The sequence below is a fragment of the Dufourea novaeangliae genome, unplaced genomic scaffold (assembly GCF_001272555.1).
Source record: "Dufourea novaeangliae isolate 0120121106 unplaced genomic scaffold, ASM127255v1 scaffold8, whole genome shotgun sequence".
Taxonomy (NCBI): domain Eukaryota; kingdom Metazoa; phylum Arthropoda; class Insecta; order Hymenoptera; family Halictidae; genus Dufourea; species Dufourea novaeangliae.
This window is the reverse complement of record NW_015373923.1, coordinates 6,033,173-6,054,671: the sequence shown is the minus strand read 5'-3', so window position 1 is coordinate 6,054,671 and position 21,499 is coordinate 6,033,173. Positions and strand designations below refer to the sequence as shown.

Sequence of the window (21,499 nt, the reverse complement as noted above, 5' to 3'; positions counted from 1 at the left end):
ATTATAGGAAATGAATGTGCAAATACAGTTTATCGTAACAATTCAGTACAAATTTATAAAATTACAACTATAACTTCAATTTCCTTATCGAATGCGTAATTCCTTCAATAATAAAAGATTCATGAAGTTCCACAAGAAGAAATTTAAATATCAATAATATAGAAAGTCTAATGGAACTTTCTCCATGATCCTTACATAACCAACCAACGTTCGAATATATGCTGATCTTAAGTATTTCTCCTTTGTTAAGGGAACAAGCCCGCCATGTTGTTTTTATCTTCGAAGGAACAAAACGGCCCCAATTACGGGACGAGAATGCATGCGACAAATTTATCAGGGCATTATTCTTAAACTTTCTTTCGAGCCTCCATTCGAGTTCCCGTTCGCTGCACCCGCGATTATTTTGTAAGAGCCTTATACATGCTGTCCCAATGGACCTGGATTTATCTTTCCGTTATAAAAATCAATATTCGTCCTTTAACCATGTAACTATTCACGGGTCTGTCGTAAATAAATTCTCAATGGAATAACGATGCGAGCTTTGGGATTAACGGTGGCTAGAGATCGTGTATGGACGGTCAGTTCAACAATACTTGCTAATGCTTTTCCAATAATCAATCAGGCCCGCTGGCGAATCTGGAAATTCGGTGTCATCATGGCCGAAATCGATTTCTCCACTTCGGCGATTAATTTGATGAATTGGTCATTATCCGTTACACGATCCCTGCGGATATCCGTACACAATGCTCTTTAGTGTCCTTCACTGTGGTGCATGAGATTTTAAGTAGTCAAGAGATTTGTATTTATTGACGGATATCTGAAATACCTTGTGCAATGTTCGTACTTTAAAAATCAGTTACTTCAGTTTACAATTTACGAATTATTGACTACAAATAGGGTGACAGTAGTGGTGTAAAATTTACAGATTTAGTTCATTTCAAATTGATGTGAGACGAAGGATATTCGTTGTTGGAAGCTGTTACTTTTACGATAACATTTTTAAATTTGTTAAATTACTTTTAATAGCAGGCAGTATTGCGATCCATCAAAGAAATTTTATTCGTTTGTAGACATGGTAATGATGTGCGAAAATCGAGTGGGATCTATAGATTAATCGTGAAGAATTCTTTCCATACATATAGTATAAAGCTAATATTCCTAGCGTGGTAATAGTAATATTTATTATATTTTTATAATTTCTATATAAAATATTAAAATATATTTTGTATATGTAAATTCTTAAGTAATTAATATGATACTGTATAGAATACGAAGACCAATATTGGGAAAAACGGTCAGGGTGCCATCTACACCAAAACACCCAAGCTACAAGCGAATCACCACCGGAAATTTTTACTCCGTTATGTTCTACATATTCACATTTACGATAAATATATAAAATCCACAATCTAGTCATTACGACTACATCACAACGATGTATCTATCGATATTCGTTCTGTACTCCTTCACCGACCGTACCGATCCGCCCTGTCTGACCAGTGACCGACCCATACTACTGAACAACACACCGTTCGATCTTACCATTAGCCGGGCTTGTTTCTCCACCAAAATCACTCTCTTTCATCCCCTTATAGACCATACTATGGCGCTGACATCGGATCAATAACTCTATACCACTATACCAATCCACCCTGCCTGATCAGTGACCGACCCATATCCACTGAACACGCCTCGTCCGATCTTACCATTAGCCGGCGCTTGTTTTCACCCTCGACCACTGTCTCTCCCGTCTCCATGGAGCTTATCCTGGCGCTGACGTCTGATCAATACTTCACAATCCACGAGCAGTCGTCGTTGGCGGCGTGGTGGTTGGCCTGGCGCCTCCGGTGGAATCGTGTGCACGCTTCTTCTCACACGTCGTAGGTGCTCTCCTGACAACGGGGCGTTTTCCCCCAGTGAACATGTTCTCGCGGTGGGATCGATAGCGTCGTGCTCGAGGAACACCCGAAAAATGTCAGGCTCCCGGCTACGTTACGGCTGGCAGTGACATGAACGCGGAGGAACACGGAGGCCGCGACACAGTTACCGTGCTGGTGTGTACGTGGTAAATAAAACCGACGACGACGACGATTTTCTCTCTCTCTATCCTTCCGACTTGGAAGGTTTTGCGCGAGTGACGGCGCGGCAAGTCATCGGAATACCACCCCCGTGGTTCGACAGGACACACTCGCCTCTGCCGTTGACAGACGACGGGGCCGTGGCAAAATGAAGAGGCAGAATGTCAGAACCCTGTCGCTGGTCGTGTGCACGTTCACGTATCTGCTGATAGGGGCGGCGGTGTTCGACGCGCTCGAGTCGAACACGGAGAGGAAACGCTGGGAGTTTCTCTCTGGTGAGTGGATACTTTCGGAATCGATGTGGATCCGTAGATCCATGTAATAGAATGATCCGATACGATCGAAAGTTTATGCGAACGACAAATTTTAGACAGTAGTACATATACATAAAGTAGACAGAATTTTATTTCCTGTACTACAGACTTCCATATGTTAATGATAATACATAAATGACATTGAAATTTAATTAAAATCATTTTTATTATGCTTCTGCAAGTAAGGAAATTGTATTAGTGAGGATTTATGTAATTTTTTTTACTGCTGTTTAACGAACGATCGTTGATGCAGAGGTTCGCCGGAATATGATGAAGAAGTACAACATCACACAGGAGGATTACAGGATGTTAGAGATCGTCATAATAGAGAACAAACCTCACAAAGCGGGCCCACAGTGGAAATTCGCGGGTGCCTTCTATTTCGCGACGCTTGTGCTGGCTATGATAGGTAAGCTGAATGCTTGAATGTCGAATTAAAATTCTGACTTGTCGAAGAAAAGGAAGTTATATTTTAAATCTCTGCTACATCCAACAAGAATTAAATATACCCCATATAATCGATAGGAAGGTGTAACCTTGGAAAAAACGTTCTGTTCTATAATAATACCGCATGGAAGCTTCAATTCCTATGCAGAAAGTACTTGTTTAACATTCAAAATTCAATTCTTCGAACCCCGAGAAAACTATGTATACGTAAATTTTAATAATGTGTATATTTACTGTATCATATTACCCTATTTAACCTTCTTTCACATAAGGCTCTGTTATTATTTCACGATGAACAATATAATCATATATACAAATAATAATATATAATAAAAATAATTAAAATTTTAATGTCACTATATGAAATATAGTAGAATTATTAACATCAACTATTCTATACCGATAGCCTCTGAGACTCTTCTCCATTTTATCCTGATGAAGGTTAAATATTTACTAAAATATTTACTTAAATATCTACTTTCTATTTTTTCGAGTACATCAGGTTTTAATTGCTGAGACTTCAGCGAGTTATCATAAAAATTAACATTCTTCCAACGTATCCCACGTATCCAACGAATCAGATTGAAAATTAAAAATACCCTATCGATTGGTATATTTTACAATAATTTTTACGTTCCAAGGCTATGGACATTCGACGCCCGTCACCATAGGTGGAAAAGCGTTCTGCATGGCGTACGCTATGGTGGGAATTCCTCTGGGTCTGGTGATGTTCCAAAGTATCGGTGAACGTTTGAACAAGTTCGCGTCCGTGGTGATCAAACGGGCGAAAAGCTATCTACGGTGCAAGAAAACGGAAGCGACCGAGATGAATCTGATGCTCGCGACCGGTATGCTGTCGAGCATCATCATAACGACCGGGGCGGCCGTGTTCTCGCGTTACGAGGGATGGAGTTACTTCGACAGCTTCTATTACTGCTTCGTTACGCTGACCACCATCGGTTTCGGTGATTACGTCGCTCTTCAGGTAAATTTGATTTCCTTCGATTCAGGACTTTCAATCAGATCACGATTGTAAATGTTTATTCAAGCTCTTAGCTCTAGCTTGAATTTTGTTTAGAAATTTTTCTATAGTACAGCGTTTCCACTGATTAAACATGTTGCAGAATGATCACGCGTTGTCGAATAAGCCTGGATACGTGGCCTTAAGTTTAGTCTTCATTCTATTCGGCTTGGCCGTTGTCGCTGCCAGCATAAATCTCCTCGTGCTACGTTTCATGACAATGTAAGTACCCGTACTATCACGTTGGAGTCTAAAGTTTACATACTTTAATTATTATTGCTTTTAATCCACCGTGAAAAACGAAACAGAACTTGACAGGTAGAAATTGCAACAATACGAAAAACTCACAATCCGTCTAAGCAAAAGATAATGTTATATTGAGATACAACTAACTAAACTAACTAATTATCCTAAGAAATTATGTTATTCTGTCGTGTATAGGTAAATTTAGTTGAGGCTGTGCGACTTTTATTTGGAAGAATTAGCAAATTTAACCATTTATTGCTTGATTATATGAATTTCTTAACACCATCTTAATTTCATACCGAGAGACGGGGTAATACAACGTGTATATTCCAAATTCACTTTGCTGATTCCAATGAATCATTATACGATATAAAATGTAAATGATACAGGAACACAGGCGACGTTCGTCGTGAGGATAACGAGCTCCAGGCGGCCTCCCACCACGTTCTGACTCTGGACGGCGAGGTGGTGGCGGTGAACGGCAAAATTCTGGCCGGGCACGTGCCGATAATACACGACACGGAAGACTGCGTGAGCGTGTGCTCGTGCACCTGTCTGAGACCAGCGAATTCTGAGCTTCTGGACCAGGGTTACCAGGGCTACAGACCGCCGACCGCCGCCAGCCTTCGCGTGAAACGCGCATCCGTCTGATGGAAGGAGTTCCGTCGTCGGAGTTTACGTCGTCGATTTTCGAGGGCCGACAGCCGGGAGCTGCTCGGCATCGACGTGTAATATCGACTCGAAACATACCCGCATCAAAACAAAAAGAAAAGAAAAGAAAAATATGCTGAACAGAACGGTTACAAGGTGACTTGAACGGAGTTTCGTTGACGGTTTCGACAGAAATATTCAACGAGTCGAGTCGGTGGATATATATGTATTTGGACGAGTGACAGAGATTCGGAGACTTTTATGAGTGGCTGAGAAACGATAGTCAACTCTGACGTTCTTGTATTAATGCAGATTCGGAGACTTTGACGAGTGGTTAAGAAATGGTAGTCAACTCTGACGTTCTCGTATGAATACAGATTCAGACACTTCAATGAAATGTCAACTGTGACAGTCTTGTGTTACTAGAAATTCCGGAGACTTCGATGAAATGGTTGAGAAACGGTAGTCAACTCTGACGTTCTCGTATTACTAGAGTTTCGGAGACTTCGATGCAGTGGCTGAGAGACGGTAGTCAACTCTAACGTTTTTGTACTAATACGGATTTCGACACTTTGGTGAGTAGCTGAGAAATGGTAGACAACTCTGACGTTTTCGTATTAATACAGATTTGGAGATTTCAATGAAATAGTTGAGAAACGGTAGTCAACTCCGACCGTTTTATATTTTTGACATAGGTTATGCGGTGTAAAATATTGCAAATGGTGAATATTCTTACAATTAACGGAGAGTGAATGGTAGTTGTACTGTGAACGACCTGAATGTCTATCATCGTATTTGGAGATTTTTCGTACACGACTCTAAAGCTGGTTGATAATGTTTGGAGCTGACTCGACTCGTTGAACGAAATATAGTGTCTCGCGACTGTGTTCTTAGGACGCGCCTGGAAGGGGTTCACGGATGATCATATACACGATCGGGCGTTTTTTGGAGGCGTATTTTCATGTGAACTCGAGGGCTTATCTTTTAGGATCGCAGTCACTTAATCCGTGCTGTAATATACGAACCAAGTAGAACCGATGCAAGGTCTCTAGGCGATTTTGTAACGATTTTGTACGTTGAAGAGCGTTCTCTATGAATTGGAATTATTGGGTTGGTGGAAAATACGCGAATGGCCGAGTGGGAGTGAATTGGATAGATTTGATTTGAAGTTTCTATTGAATCCCAAAATGAAAATATCGTCGGTCTTTACTGAAGTTTTTGCTTGACTGTGATTTACTCTATTTATTCCCAAATGCACTTGTGAGGGTTAATTTACGTTAAAAGTGACATTCTCATCGGATCAAAAGTTAGTGTACTTATTTCAGTTGATATACCATCAATTTTGCATACTTCAATTAAAAATCGATTGCAAAGATTGAATATGTTTAAATATTACAACAGCAGCAATGACAACCAGGAAAAATTAAGAATGGCTATTAATTTTCCACCAAACTAATAATACATTATTATTTAATCCATTCACTGCCAGACTTACATTGCTTATGTTTAATTAATCTGTGAATTTAAGGATTTTTTGTATTAACGATAAATTAATAAACGACTTTAAAATCGTTTAAGAATAACTATATAAAAGAAAAAGTAAGTTTAGAGAAAAAAATTGAAAATTGTTACAATCTGCTTCCTGATAATTATTATACGTCTTTTCTGAATGGTTCAGTTTGTGGGATAAAGGGTAAGAAGTCGTTGGCAGTTAACGGGTTAAAAAATAAACTTGTAGGAGAAGTATCCCCGATTTAACATATTTCTCCCTAGCGGAACGTTAGTGGAACCGGAGAACTCGATTTGACAGTGGAGTAGTGCCTAGTAATAATAACTAATTATGATATTAGAAAAACCTTGTTGGACCGGGTTTTACAAAATTGAATACCTGCCGGACTTGGCGACAATGATCGGACTGTCAGTGCGTTTGATGTGTCCCCGAGTCCCTTGTTAAGTAAATGCATAGAGTGATGTAATAATTCATGGATTCAAGAGGTCAACGGTGTATCGAAACACTTATTGAAACTGTTAATCGTAATAATGTAATTCTTGTATAATACGGTGACTTCAAACGAAAACAATTATTACTAAATATTATTTACAATTACTGCTGTTATTATCGAAACAAAATGAAATTTCCAACATTCGTTACATTATTCTGTCTTCAGAAATTACTATATCTAATTGAAGTTCAGTTTCGGTAAACTACTTCTTACGAGTATTGTTACTAATTTCAATGAAAGTTATGTTCTCGATAATTATCAAAATATTTCATTGTTAGTAACGTAATACAAGATGTTATTAGAATATTTCTTCGTCGTATTATACAAGGAATTATCTGAAACGTCGCTTCACGAATGACAAAATGACAGAGATTGTTCGCTTCGATTGGTTCTGAATGCGAAAAGAACGTCGCACCTATTATTCATACACGTACATGTTTATGCATACGGCAGAAGAATTCTCCTGGCCAAGATAGCGTGATTGTTAAATATCAATACAATTCGATGTTTGTACTAGTAGACGTAACGAGAAAGTCATTGTAACGCCATGGGAAAATATAATCGTCGATCGGTTAGTGGGATTTTGTAGCAGCGCAAAGATTTCATAGACGAGAACATTTCGTAGAAGAATCATTGTGACATGGATCCCATGGAAATATACATTTCCTTGAATATTCGCATTCTATTTATAATTGTACACATTCAAACACAGATGAATCAAAGTGTCAATTGTTATAATTCATTTTTCGAAGTTATAATAATTTTACCGATCATCGCAATATGAAAATTAATTCAACAAATTCTACGTTTACAATTATAAAGGAAATAATAGTAAAATAGGTTCTAATGGTCCATGTTATTTCGATTCTTCTACGATCGTGACTCGACGGAGAGAAAACACTTCGTATCCAAGGGTCGTATTTTTTTACTCGATTAGAGAGTATATTTAAACGACAAACAGGAATATCCGGGAAGACTGATAGTTGAGGTTAAATTAAGTGGGTAGTTTTATATTTTTAACGGGGACAATTTTCTAGGTACGCTTTTTTTTTTCACCCCCTAACTGGATAAAAATGAGATTCTCCTCATTTTTCGTCCGTACGATACAGAAACGATAATAACAGAAATTTTTTTATTTTCTATATCAACAAAGCATGCTTTTAACGAAATGGTTCCTAGACAGTTTAAACGTTCAATGTATTAGAAAAGTTCAGTGTTCCAACGATGGTTAAAACTTAGTCACCCGAGGAAGAATTTAATATTAGCTCGAAAATTAACGTTCAATGATGTTTGGAATTTCAAAAAAAAAAACAATGAAATTTCTAATACGAAAGAGCAGTTAGGGATCTAGACGTTCAGGAGATCCCAGATATCCAGGCTTACTTTACAATTTAGAAAGCTTTTATACGATACACAGCTCAATTTTATACGCCATAGGATGCATGTTAACCATATTTTGGCACTTTTACTATTGAATTTTCATGATCCGAAGCGACTAAATACTTCCAGAATCCCAGAATGTATTGAGTAACACGATTAAAACCAGTTGGAGGGTCGAAACAATGATTTCCTTATTCCTGATTCCAGTTCACGACAGCACACACCCATGAAAACTTCTTTACACGTTCTAATTTGTCAATTAACGAACGTCAGTAATGTGATCTTGTATAACGCACAAACGATCGCGTTTTCGTTCGAAATTCCAGAGATTCGCCACCTAACCAATCGCAACAAGCACTGTAAATAATAGAACGCACGTTGTACATACACACCTTGGTTCATTCGTTCATGGTATCATTAATGACTGGAAGCGATTTGATATATTTTTTCGTCATCGAGAATTTTTTAAATAAATGATAGTTCGCTATACCCTCTATAGCGTTCACTTATCCCCTGTCAATTTTCCGCCAAACTTCGATTCTTTTCGCTGACTTCAGATGATAAATCAATTATATCTGTAAATGGTTCTAACGATTATTAATTAAAATCGACAGAAGAAGATACTTTTATCGAAGGTAAGAAGAAATCGTACGTATTTTCGTGGTCGCTAGTTTCGTCTCATTAATGTCATTAATGTCACTCGAGGGTAGTGTTAGAGTTTCGTGTCCTTGATCATTTCATTTAATTCGTGTTTAAATAAAGGTTAAGGGAGAAAGAGTAGCGCCAATCATGTCTGATCACAATTGCGAGCTGCCGAAATATACGGAGAGGTTACGAGTGTCCTACTCGATGAAGAAAGTGAAGAAATATACGTTTGGGGAAAGATTTAAGTGTATGTTCAATATAAGTATGAACACACCGAAATCGAGACTGTATTTGGACAGTGTCGCGGCTGCGTTCGCAGAGGGAAGGAGGCCGTCTGGATTCCAGTATTGGTGGATCATTCATCCTTTTAGCAGGTGGAGGTAGTCGATTCTTTTTATAATTCATTCAATACTCTATCGACCATGCAAACGAATTGATATCCATAATATGAAAGCAATAATAATTACAAGGCATGAAATTTAAATATTATATTTCCACATACACATACTAAAATTAAAAGTAAAAGAAAATATATTGAACATTGAAACTTTGAAAAAAATGTATATTATTGTTTTATGTTTATGTCAAAAGATTTCGTCGAGATTCTAATTCCTTATTGATGAAAGAAGCTTCGAATTACTAGTTTCCAGTATTTAAACCAACCTCGTGTGCTAAAAGATTAAAATCTTTATACTGAACTCACAAATTTTCATGCACGAAAACGACGATAAAATAGTATGTTCGTCTTGTTCGAATAAATTTTCAGCTTCTATTGGGAGATAGTCATGACGGTCGTGTTCATGATTTCTTTTCTAACGATCCCGTTCTTAATCAGCTACGTGGTGCTGAGCCACGACGATATTCTCATGGATAAAGTCAATATCGTAATTTACGTTTTCTGCTGGGTGGACATAATTATAAACTGCAACACCGGATATTACGATAGGAAACTGGCGAACGTCGAATTGCAGCCTGGGAAGATAATGATGTGAGGCGATTTAAATTTATTACCTTTTCGTTAAGAGTCGTTTTCCGTCAACGTTTTATCCACAATCTCGACAATAATATCGTTCAGACAATATCTGAAGACATTTTTAATCCCGGACATTCTTTCCTCGTTGCCGTGGGACCACATCACGCTGCCGTGGCGTTGTGTTCCTGGCGTGAAAGTCGAACGAGCGGTCGTTCTGGTGAACCTGCTACCTCTTCTGAAACTATCGCGCTATCGCTACGTGAACAGGCAATTTTTCGATTTTTTCATGGTAAAATCACATATTTGAAAGCTAACGAATTCGACAACATGTTTATATGCTAGTAGATAATTCTGTTTTATACGATCACGTCGTTAACCCTGTAACGCCCAGACCCTTAAATCGTTATTTGAAAATTATGAGACTTACATATATGTTATATCTTGTTATTTTGGAGTCGAAAACAACAAAGAACAATCGATATTAAGCAGATCTAATCTTTCTTCATTTTTTTCTTTTTTATTTATTTTTGAAGGGAACACTTGAATTTCTCAACTCAGAACGTGGAGATCTATTTCACATCGATGAAACTACAGATACTTGCTGACAATAGTTAGATAATTACTACCGGCAGAATTTGACGCAGTTTTGAAATGAGTGTTGCACCGATGCAACATTGTGCGTTAAAGGGTTAACGTAAATGTAGACTTTAATTTATAGAAGAAGAATTTATGATGACCTACATATACACGTCACGTTTTAGTATCTCCAAGTGATGCATTTGTATTACGAATTGTTCAGCACGTTGATGTTGGCCTTCTACATATTGTTCTGGTTCTCCTGTCTGAGCTATTTGATACCTGCTTTGTTCGTCCATATGACTGGCATCGCACCTGAAGTACGTCATCGGTGAATCCACAAATTTCCATGTATCGCCAAACGTGGTATTAACGATTAACATTATGAGTGAAAGATTAACAATTATCTTATCTGTACTTTTTAACTAACGTTTGATTAATTCCAAATACGACAATCTATAACTAGATTATGACGTGTACGTGTGAGTAACGCACATTAAATTTAATAATCCAAAGAATCCTTACAAAATAATACATTCGATTCGAGCCAGATTGATTCGAAGGTTGAAAAAGATGATTTGAAAATGCTAAAGCTTTCTTTTCTGTTATATAACGTTCACAGAGCTCCCGGATAACAGGATTAGAGCAGAAGAGTATACGGTTCAGGTTCCTGCACTCGTTGTTCATGGTTGTCGAGAAATTTTCAGCGAATGGCTTCGGGATGGAGCAATCGACATCGGAGGGACACCTTATACTGAGTAGTGTTCTCATGTTGGCGGGCAGGCTACTCGATTGTTACATCGTAGGTGAATCTTTGAACAGAATTTTATATTTAAATACTTTTTCAAAATTGTTACACCACTTCTACAAATTCAACAGTAACATTTTATACAGCTTTTAATACTCTATTAGAATATATATTCAATCCGTATTGAAAAGTGTTTCGTTACTGTACATGGATATGTTTTATAATACATAGTACAAGAACTACATTTTCACTTGTTTATGTGCTGTTCTGGGTTGTCCGATCAGACGCGAGATCATTCTACTTCGCCTTTCTCCTACATACGCTTCATCAGGACTGACCATATTCTGTTTATTCTACTTCCATCTCATACATAAACGTGTCTGACTATACTTCCTTAGTCTACTACATATTTTGATACATCTTTCATCATTTCTGACCATATTCCTTTTTTTTCACTTTTCCTTCCTGAAGATTATTAACAGTCCAGATGAAGTCTACTATTGCCAAGTTATGCATTCAATTGATTCAACAATCAGAGACGTTTACCAACCAGTCTGCAAAAATTAGATAATTTTGTATATCAGAGGAGCCATCAATAATTTAGTAATTCGGTGAGAAAATTGTATTTCGTTCCAGTAATGTTGATTCAAATAAAAGCTGGCGCGAAACAGTCGAAATCGAAGTTCCACGAGATCATGAACCAAGTGATCGCTTACACGATACAGAAACAGCTGCCGCCGCACATGAAGAATCGTCTTCTGACTTACTATCAGCACCGTTTCAGATACAGCTACTTCCGAGAAAAGACGATTCTGGTGAATCTATCAGGTGGGACAGATAATCTCGATTTCTGTGTTGTCGATGGAGAATCACAGAGTCTAAAAAAGAGTGTAATTCCAGAGCAACTTCGTCAGGAGATCGCGTTCCAATCGAATCATCGGTTGGTCGAGAACGTGGCGATTTTCAAGACGTTGCCGAAGTACATCTTACGATCGATCGTGAAGAATCTGAAGTTCGAGCTGTACTTGCCCAATGACGTGATCGTGAAGGCTGGCGCCCACTGGGAAAGAGGTAAGTCCTCCAAAATCTCGAGTTGAACCTTGAAAACATTGATACAATTTTGAATTTTGATTGCTCAATAAAGAGGTAATTGAATTTCGAGTCGAGCGTCGAAAACACTCGTACAGTTTTTAAATTCATATTTTTCAATAAAGAAATAATTCTTGGAGAATTCCGAGTTAAATATCGAAGACACTGGCGTAATTTTTGAATACCAAATTTTTTCAATAAAGAGGTAATTCGATTTGAACCTCGAAAACACTGACGCAATGTTTAAATACCGATTTTGTCAATAAAAGGACAGTTCCTTAGGAATTTCCAGTGAAACATTGGAAAGATTGATGGTATGTTTGAACCATTTGGAAAAGATTCCCAGTCGTTTATAAGACAAACGTACTGTAGAAACAGAGAGAAATGCATTTTTTTGTTGTGTTTTTCTTGAAACGAAACGGAAACAGAACCTGAATTGTAATTAAGAAATTGAAAAGGGAAACAGAGGAATCGAGAATGATCTATAGATCTGTCACTTGGACGACGGAGCTCATTTTGGCGAGGTGGCGTTATTGGTGCCCGATCAGAGACGAGTCGCCAGCGTGATCGCGATCGAGGTGTGCGAGGTATACCGTCTGGATCGGAAGGACTTTCGGAAATCCGTCGCCGTACACTCGGAACTGTTCGCGAAAATCGAAAGGATCGCGACCCAGAGGATCCAGAGAGCGATGGATATCGAGGAACAGCACAAACGGTATCTCTTGCGTAATTCTTCGTACGATGAGCGTCGACGGACTCTTATGTGATCGAATACTTAAATTGAAACGAAATAATGCGTTTCATTGATCGATTATGTTTAACTCTTGGAACATTAAGCCATTCATTCCTCGTGATACATCTATGTTTTGGGAAAGAAACTGTACAAAGATTAAGATAAGTGTAATGTAAAATGTTAGAAAATGTTAGGAAAATTGTAGCATTAATAAACGAATTGTTTTAAGGATCTCACTGAATGAACTTCTAAGAAATGAAACTGATCTACTCGATATTAATAGAAAGTGTAGGAAATCGAATGTATAATAGAAATTGTCTTTTTTTTAATTTACCCTGGGTTATAGGCACTAACAAATATACCGTAGTTAATTATTTAAGATTACGAGATGTGTAATATTGAAATTACTGGAATAAAAATTGGTTAAAGAAGTGCAGTAGATTAATTTGGTTTCTAGGAGGCTCGACTATCCAAATTTCCTTCTCCAAAGAATAATCATGATGATTGTTTAACCATATATTTAAGGATCTTATATATTATTATTGTCCATACATTGTTTGTATAGTGGCATTCCTTTATGTCTACCTTTATTTTATAATTATGTATATATATTATATTATATTATATTATATTAATCGTTACTTAAGATACTTACAGTTACAAATACACTCACTAAAATCTTTAGCACTGTCGCGATGATCTATGCACGTAATAGATAATACACTGGAGAGACGAATAAGTGATTAAATTTATAGTTCCTCCTCTCTCTTTTTTTTTGGCAATTCTATTTCTCGTGAAACGCTTGAACCTTTGATTTTTGACGTTCGTAACGGTGATCGTGAGCCTCGTTTGTATAAATATCGGTTTTAATGTCCTCTCTAGAGGATTTAGAAAAGTAGAAACTTTCGAAGTGTGTACTGAAAATGAGAACAGAAGTTCTGAATAACTTTCTATCGATTGTACGCGAGGTCTGTTCCATATTGTTACCTGGTCTTAGCCTACGGGAATCAAAGAAAACTTAGGCTCCAAAAATTTACCCTGCAATTTACATCGAAATATCGTTTAACCTGTTAACCGAATGTTTCTTCAATGACAAATGTCCATGTGGAGACAATTAAAGAGAAATAATGATTTAGAGTGATTTGCTTGAAGTTATATGTATAGTATAATTTACGTTACTCTAGATATTGGAATGCAACAAATGTAGAAATCTTTAGGTAAATAAATAGGAATACTAAAAATCATCAGAAGATACAGTTGAATATAATTGACGAGTTAACTCGTCTTCCCTGGTTAATAGGTTAAAACTAACGATGAAATTCGAAGTGGGTATTCTTGTGCTAATTAAGGATCCTTGTTAGAACTATTTATGCCATAGAAATTTCTATTTACATAGCACATCGAAATTCATGGTATCTAATCCTTAAGTGTTCTGACTGTTTTACCATTAGAATATCCTTAAGAACTTGAGAAACCGATGAAAATAGCACGGGAAGATAAACACTTCCATTCGATACAATTTTTACTACAATATCCTGAAATCTGATCTATTTGTTCAGATTAATTCCGCATTGCACTGCCTCTGACAGAAGATATTCAACCGATTTGAGTGTACAATTATTAAACAACTTATTAGAAGAAAATTAATACTAGAACAAACTATAATAATAGAAGGAATTAGTATTTCAAGTTGATAAATAAATTTGTCTGTACTTTATCGTGTGTATTTCATTCGAGAAGATATATTAAAAAAATTGAATAATATTTTTAGTTGTCTGGATTATTTTGTATATAATAAACGAGAAACATAGTTGTCATCACGTTAATAATTGCACAAAATACGATTTAATTTTCTACATCAATTTTTCCCATCGACCTGAGCCGGATCTCGGTAAAATAATTTTTATCAGAGGCGACAGATTCCCGAAAGACGAGGACAAAATCCATCGAACGAACCATCACGATCACCTGTGCGGACGTCGAAGTCTCCACGAGGAGGTGTCTCGATGCCCTCGTTAAGATATGTTCCGTAAGCGATTAGTACGTGATAGCGAGAATTATATACATCTCTAGTGTAGTAGTAAGTGGTTGTGGTAGGGGGTCATTGTACAGACTTAAAATCACACGGTAGAAATATAAATTATTTACTATAGAATAGAGAGAATCTACTGAACTGACGATTCCACCGCGGTGTACCTCGCGTGTTCTCGGAGGGGGCCGATCACACGGCCGACACGCGATCAGTAGGACATCTAGGCTCGTAAACTATGTAAACTATTTATACACTCACTAGATAGTCGTGTCGCTACGTTACAACATATCCGTTCGAATCGTGTAATATCTAGTTTGGTCAGATCTAGAGGAGTACGGAGGAGAAGAGTACTCAATATATTTCGTTTCACCGTTTCGATCGAATTCACGATTCCTCCGTGCGAATTCAAGTACATTGTCGTTCGAAACGTTATAAAATAGAGTCACGTCTGACGTTACCATTGATATGCTTCGTTTTCCCTTAAAACGGTACCCACGATTGTCATGATTCCGAAGTTTTAACACTTTCACGATTGACGGCGCGCTGGTGACTATTTTCGAATAATTATTATTATGCTTAATAATTGTCCTTTAGTCATTAATTTGTGATTTCTCGATTTAATAAGAAGATCGATGCATTCAAAAAGAAATATATTCCAATATCTAAAGGAACATATGCAACTGACGAATATAGGTATACTCGTTACATTATATTTCAAAAACAATTTTTCTCATTCGAAGCGACCCCTAGAATTGCCAATCGCGAACTTGTTTGATTTGAACATTTAATATTCAGTGAAAAACAAAAGAAATCCGAACGGGAGGAATTCGTCCTCGATCTTCAGCGATTCGTCTACGTCCCGAAATGTTTCTACACTCCTCGTTAAACAGCCGGAAATTGTTCGTTCTGCTATCGTCCGCTACGTCTCTTTCCCCGACACTTTCGAAGGGCGTCTAATAAGGCACTGTCATTTACTGTGACTGAAACGATAAGATGAAAGAAGGATTTGTCCCTTCCTACGGTTCCCGTGGATTCTTTCCGTTCGACATGAACTCGAGTAAAACTTACGCTTACGATATTACATATACATATAAATGCTTTTGGTACCTTTCCCTTCGGAATCCTTGATATGCTACGAGCTACTGATATTTCTGTGGCGTTCGGGATCGAGAGCGTGTGTCAGCTAATTAACCGTACTGTGCAAATACTAATATTTCGTTCTATTAGATTATTAATACAAAAATAACTTACTGAAAAAGAATAGTAGAAAAAATTATAAACAAACACTCGACGGTGAAACTGATTAAAATTTCAATAGACTGGAGTCTCGAGGATCGGTAATGACACGGTTTTACCAGGCGTTGAAATCTCTACTGCGACACTCGTATTAACGCCAGATCACTATGTTTCTCATCGACTTTCTAATCTGTTCACTTGAAATTAATAACTTCCATGTCTAACGTGTTATTTTTAATATAAAATAAAGGTGAGTCTACTTCAAGAAATTATGTAATAATATACAGCCTCACTCAGACTCTCATCCCGCAACGCCGTATGTTCACGACAGACGATACAAGTTATACATAGTAACAGTACAGTAGTTAACATTACGATTAAAATGTTCAGGAACAAATACATAAATGCAACACGTTAATATGCCCGTATGACGCGGTTTCCAGCGCTACAAACCGATCGTACCGGTTTCGGGAACGATCGTGCAAAGATGCAACGTAAATCTGCGCATAAACTAGCTGAAGTCGGATCGAAAGTCTTCGCTGGTTGTCGGTTGAATTTATTTCACTTTCATTCACAATCAGCGAACGAAATTGTCAGCTGACGATGCATCTTCGCGATTCACAGTCGATCCCACGATAAATCGTCGTTTCGATACCGATCGAGAACTATTATTTCGCGGCGATACACGCGCGCTATGGCAATATATCCGAATATCGATAAGGAATAAGTGATAACAGTATCATAGAGTATATAAATGGCGTATTGCGTAACAAACTATTTATATTGTACAACGTAACGTGCGTATATGCTTCATACAAATAGGTACAAGTTTTTTTCTCCGTCTATGGCTCTCGTCCCTCTCCCTGTTGGATCGCGCACGCGTCTTCGGATGAGACGAAAGAAATTAAAAAACGGAGACGACGCGCAGGCTCCTGGCTAGGTGCGCTCTATACAGAGAGAGAGAGAGAGAGAGAGAGAGAGAGAGAAAACGGATTTTTTCGTTTTCCGGGATTCACAGCGACGTTTCTTTGTTCCCCTGGTCTGTTTGCCTCGTGGAGCTGATGGATGTCGCTGACTTGCCGTCGCAAATGAATTTGATCGCGATAATGGAGCCGGTGGGCTTTGAGTGCGTTCTCAAAGCTTCATTGGTTAATTTTGTTATTGTAAATATTTACCACTGTCAAAGTGAAAGATCCACTACGTTTACTGTCACGAGTCGTCTCTGTTGTTTCGGATAGAACAGAACTGGTCGAACGATTCAAAGAGTCCACTTTCTTTGCTTTGCATCTATCAAAAGTATCATTCGAAATGAGCACAAAATTGCGCGATGTATTATTGCACACGTGAGAAAATTGAGAAATTAGGAAGATAGTCTAACTTTTCTATGTACCGTTTCCATTCATCCACAAAACAAATGTGATTAGGTCTGATCAGTTCTGTGCTTTCATCGGTTCACACCGTGACCCCCAGAACCAGAGTTCTCAATTTTAATAGAAAGATAGTTTAACCTTTCTATGTACCATTTCTATTCCATCCACAAATCAAACGTGATTGTATCTGATCGGTTCTACACTTTTATCAGTTCACATCGTAACCCCTTGAACCAGAATTCCCAATGTAGCAGGAACGCAGTCAAAGTCACCGGGCATCGAAACGGTCGACACAACGATGAAAAGAACGAAACTATCAACCGAGCACGTTATCCAGGTATTCTCCGTTCCCCCGAGGACAGTAATTAACCCCACGCTTTATGATATGGCTTCGACCGACTAGGATTCAGCGTCAGATCGTATATACATGGACGACGACGTACGAAAGAGACACCGACGAAGATCAGGGAGCTTCGTAACCGTGTGTACTCGCCTCTCGCTTAATATATTTCAAGGTATTCCCTATGTATAGACGTTCTAAGGCTTTGGCAGTGTGAATTAACGTCGATTCCACGGCATTCTCCGGATACAGGTGTTACTCGATAATGCCTTCATCTCTGTTTCCCCTCCCTCCCAAACCCATCGTCGTTTCTTTCGCGTCCCATCGATTAAGTCGACGTGTGTGCGTGTGTCCGCCCGATCTCGTAGTTTTGTGTTGTATCGTCGCGATCGGTTTGAATCGGGCCGCGCCATTAATACCGTGGCGTCGATCCACGAATACTTAGACGAGCGACTTCACGATGTGTCTTCGCCTTCTTTTCGAGTTGTTCAGATGTGGTCCCCTGGATGGCAACTGGCCGGCTTCCGTGCACGATCGACAACAGAATTTCGCGTAGTACTTGTGCGTGCAGTATCTCGCATTCACGATCAGTTCGCACTTCGCGAAGAACTTATTGTCCTGGCAGTTCGGGTGGATAAAGATTCCTGCGGATGGAGGATTCGGTTAGTGATTTGTAATTGTGAAAGTGGAAGATATTATCACCGAAGGACTGAAAATAATCGCAAGAAATTACCAGCGACTTCTATCTCCACGTTCTCGAAGGCCATCGAATGGTCGTTGTACGCCTGGCAACGATATGTACCGGAGTCCTCTCTATTCGCGTCGCTGATCACTAGTCTGGTCATTTCTGAAAATTGTATTCGAGAATAGAAGCGTGGAATTATTTAATTAACTCGATCGTATTTTGGGAATGGACAGTTTACAATTATCGATGGGTGTTCGATGGCTCCTCGGCACTAAGTGGTTCAGACGTCATCCCCACCACTGAGACGCTTGACTGTGGTTCCACGGGGGACCCTCCAGTGGTGGGGATGACGTATGAACACTCAGTGGCGAGGAGCCTTCGAACACTGATCGATGATTTTCTGTATACTATTCTATGAACGAACCGGTGATCTGAATTCGGTTGTTCGAATGAATTAGCTCGTCGTCCTTGTACCAGGACACAGTCGGAATGGGGTAGCCGTCGACGTTGCAGACGATGCTGACGTCACTTCCCTCGGGGAATTGATTCTGTCCCACGGATATATTGACGGTCACAGGAACTGTAGAATACAATTCTTTTTTTCATTGAAGATCTTCCACAGACAAACTAAATAATAAAATAATGTAGAAAAGCAAATTGGCGATGTAAGAATATATTATTATAAAAATAACTCACGTGTCCAGTAGAATCTGTAAACAGTAGGCTCAATTTGCTAATGCAGTTAATAAGCATGCAAGCGAATAGAGAAGAAGCAACGCAGAACGTGAAATCGAAGCATTACACAGTCCAAAATGCAAGTGAAAAAAGTGCAGTCCAAATGCATCATTCTGTACTCTGATTAATTCTTCTTAATTACCACGTGGTCAATGACTATTCTAAATACAGTAGTCAGTGATTCGACAAACAACATTTTTTACTACGAGCTCGTGATTCCTGTAAAACTATACTTTAACAAGGTCGAGCTACATTCGTAAAATAACCCATTTCACAAGCAAATGCTAAACTCAAATCAACAGAAATAAAAATTTGGTGGCAACATGATTACCTTATAAAGATTTAACACTTCGAACACATTTAATATAGTTTCAGAATAATACAGTTACGCTGCAATTGGACCACAGTAAACTGAAAAACCAAATTACTCAATCCTCCTCACCTCTGTACCTGGAGTTACCAGGCTCCTGAGTGGTGCTACCACCGAGAGGACCTACGGTAGGGATATGAGGTGGTCTGGAGGAATGAACAGGCGCGTAGGTTTGATATTCCGGGGTTTGGGTTCGATTTGGTCTGTAAGGATACTGAGGTTTCTCTATAGTCGGTCGTTTGGGTGGCTGGACCAGGAACTGCGTGTATTTCTCGTGCTCGGGCCTGACGTTGTACACAGGGCCTAAAGCCTGCAAAGTCACTGACCAAGACGCTGCCCTGCCGATCGCGTTGAACGCTTGGCAGGTATAAATACCGAGCGTGGGCAGTGTCACAGATCGAATCAGTAGAGTGTAATCGGAGTCCTGTTCGTAGATTTCTGACGACAACGGCAACATGCGATCGCCTCGCCACCAGGTGACAAACGGTCTGGGCCAACCCATCGCGTAGCAATGGAGCGATATAGGTGAATTCATCGTGACAGTCACCTGTGTGCTCGCCTCCCCAATTATCGCGGCGGCCAGTTCTTGTGGGTCTAGAGAGGATGCAAGAGAACAACATGCAAGGTGCTCACAGACGAGGATGGGAAACCATTACCGTATTGTTAGAGGAACGCGAGGGTGATAGGAAGGTAGCGAAAGTGATTCGTATTTCTATCTCTTGGAAATGAAGTGTGAACAGACACGTTTGTTCTTATCAATCTATCAGCTTTCAATAGTAGAATTGTAATAGTGGAGAAGGTGGTTCAGATAGAGACTAGGGTCTAAATATGAGCTAGTTAAAAGTATAGGGTCATGTTAGGTGTTTCATCTTAACAGGAATAAGGTGATACTCAAGAACAGAAGTTTATTTTAACTCAGTATCATAAAGCAAGTAGGTTTTGGATACATTGAAGTGTTGCATTTTAAGAATATTCAATAGATTTGATAAGTTCTGTAATAAAAGTGGTAGTCCATATTTAAACCGTCTCCTTTAACAATTATGATTGTAATAAATATCCTCAGTAATGAAGTAAGAGGATAAAGTCGTGAATATAGAGAGAGAATTCTATGTTTGATTACTTTGAACAGTGAAAATATAAGTAATTATGTAATACACTTCGTTTCATGGAGGATACATATCACTTTCGCTGCTTCATTAGTGTTACGTTTATCAACCACTAAAACCAGATGCAAACATTATTGTCTACGTTAGCTACCAATTGTCATTACTACTGCATTGATCTAGGGCATTGCAACAAATTACGTGTGAAAAACAGCCACAACCACAGAGTGCATTCGTAAATATCCCAATCAGTTTCCGAGACAACAAGACCGAACGATTTTACTGTGATCGATTTGTACGTACCTGTGACGACCAATTGGTACTCCGCTCTTACCGGCGGCCCTATCTCCGAAGGTCCAATCTACAGGCAGGAACTCTCATAAATATAATAAACCTCTACAGTCATTCTATTAAATTATATTCCCTATATCCTTCAATCTTTTAATTCTTTTTATTACTCTCCCAAGTCTCTGGATTCTGTAGCTTAGTATCCTGAAGCTATATTAATTTCTACTATATTTCATACATGGTGTCTCATTTATGTCAGTACCAGATAAAATGAATGAGCTAAATCGTGTAGTTGTCTCAGTACATATAGAGTGAGTCAATAAGAACTACTATCTAAAATAACTCGTTACTTATTGGTTGTATCAAAAAACGTTTTAATGAATTATATAGCATTTTAACAGAAGTATCGGACGGATATAATTAGATTTAATTGTAT

The 21,499-nt window shown here is 38.5% G+C and overlaps 3 protein-coding genes across 3 annotated transcripts in view; 2 read left to right on the top strand and 1 right to left on the bottom strand.

Annotated features, from left to right (window-relative positions):
* The first annotated feature begins 2,204 nt into the window (after window positions 1–2,204).
* LOC107194848 (two pore potassium channel protein sup-9) lies at window positions 2,205–4,997 on the top strand. The gene is made up of 5 exons (XM_015584554.1): window positions 2,205–2,353; window positions 2,646–2,801; window positions 3,481–3,824; window positions 3,964–4,082; window positions 4,496–4,997. The coding sequence occupies exons 1-5, from the start codon at window positions 2,227–2,229 to the stop codon at window positions 4,755–4,757; spliced, it is 1,008 nt and encodes a 335-aa protein (XP_015440040.1). The 5' UTR covers window positions 2,205–2,226; the 3' UTR covers window positions 4,758–4,997.
* Window positions 4,998–8,929: 3,932 nt separating this feature from the next.
* LOC107194603 (potassium/sodium hyperpolarization-activated cyclic nucleotide-gated channel 4-like) lies at window positions 8,930–12,938 on the top strand. The gene is given in 8 exon segments (XM_015584246.1): window positions 8,930–9,165; window positions 9,552–9,773; window positions 9,861–10,047; window positions 10,520–10,654; window positions 10,957–11,140; window positions 11,719–12,137; window positions 12,139–12,153; window positions 12,660–12,938. Coding segments are annotated over 8 exon segments (1,677 nt in total).
* A 5,385-nt stretch (window positions 12,939–18,323) lies between these two features.
* LOC107194602 (papilin) overlaps window positions 18,324–21,499 on the bottom strand; it is a 55,608-nt gene continuing 52,432 nt past the window's right edge. Inside the window, exons 36-40 of the mRNA XM_015584245.1 lie at window positions 21,079–21,136; window positions 19,745–20,266; window positions 18,992–19,147; window positions 18,616–18,729; window positions 18,324–18,526 (exon numbers count right to left, since the gene is read on the bottom strand). Of these exons, the coding sequence (XP_015439731.1) occupies window positions 18,324–18,526; window positions 18,616–18,729; window positions 18,992–19,147; window positions 19,745–20,266; window positions 21,079–21,136 (1,053 nt within the window). The remainder of the gene's footprint in view (window positions 18,527–18,615; window positions 18,730–18,991; window positions 19,148–19,744; window positions 20,267–21,078; window positions 21,137–21,499) is intronic.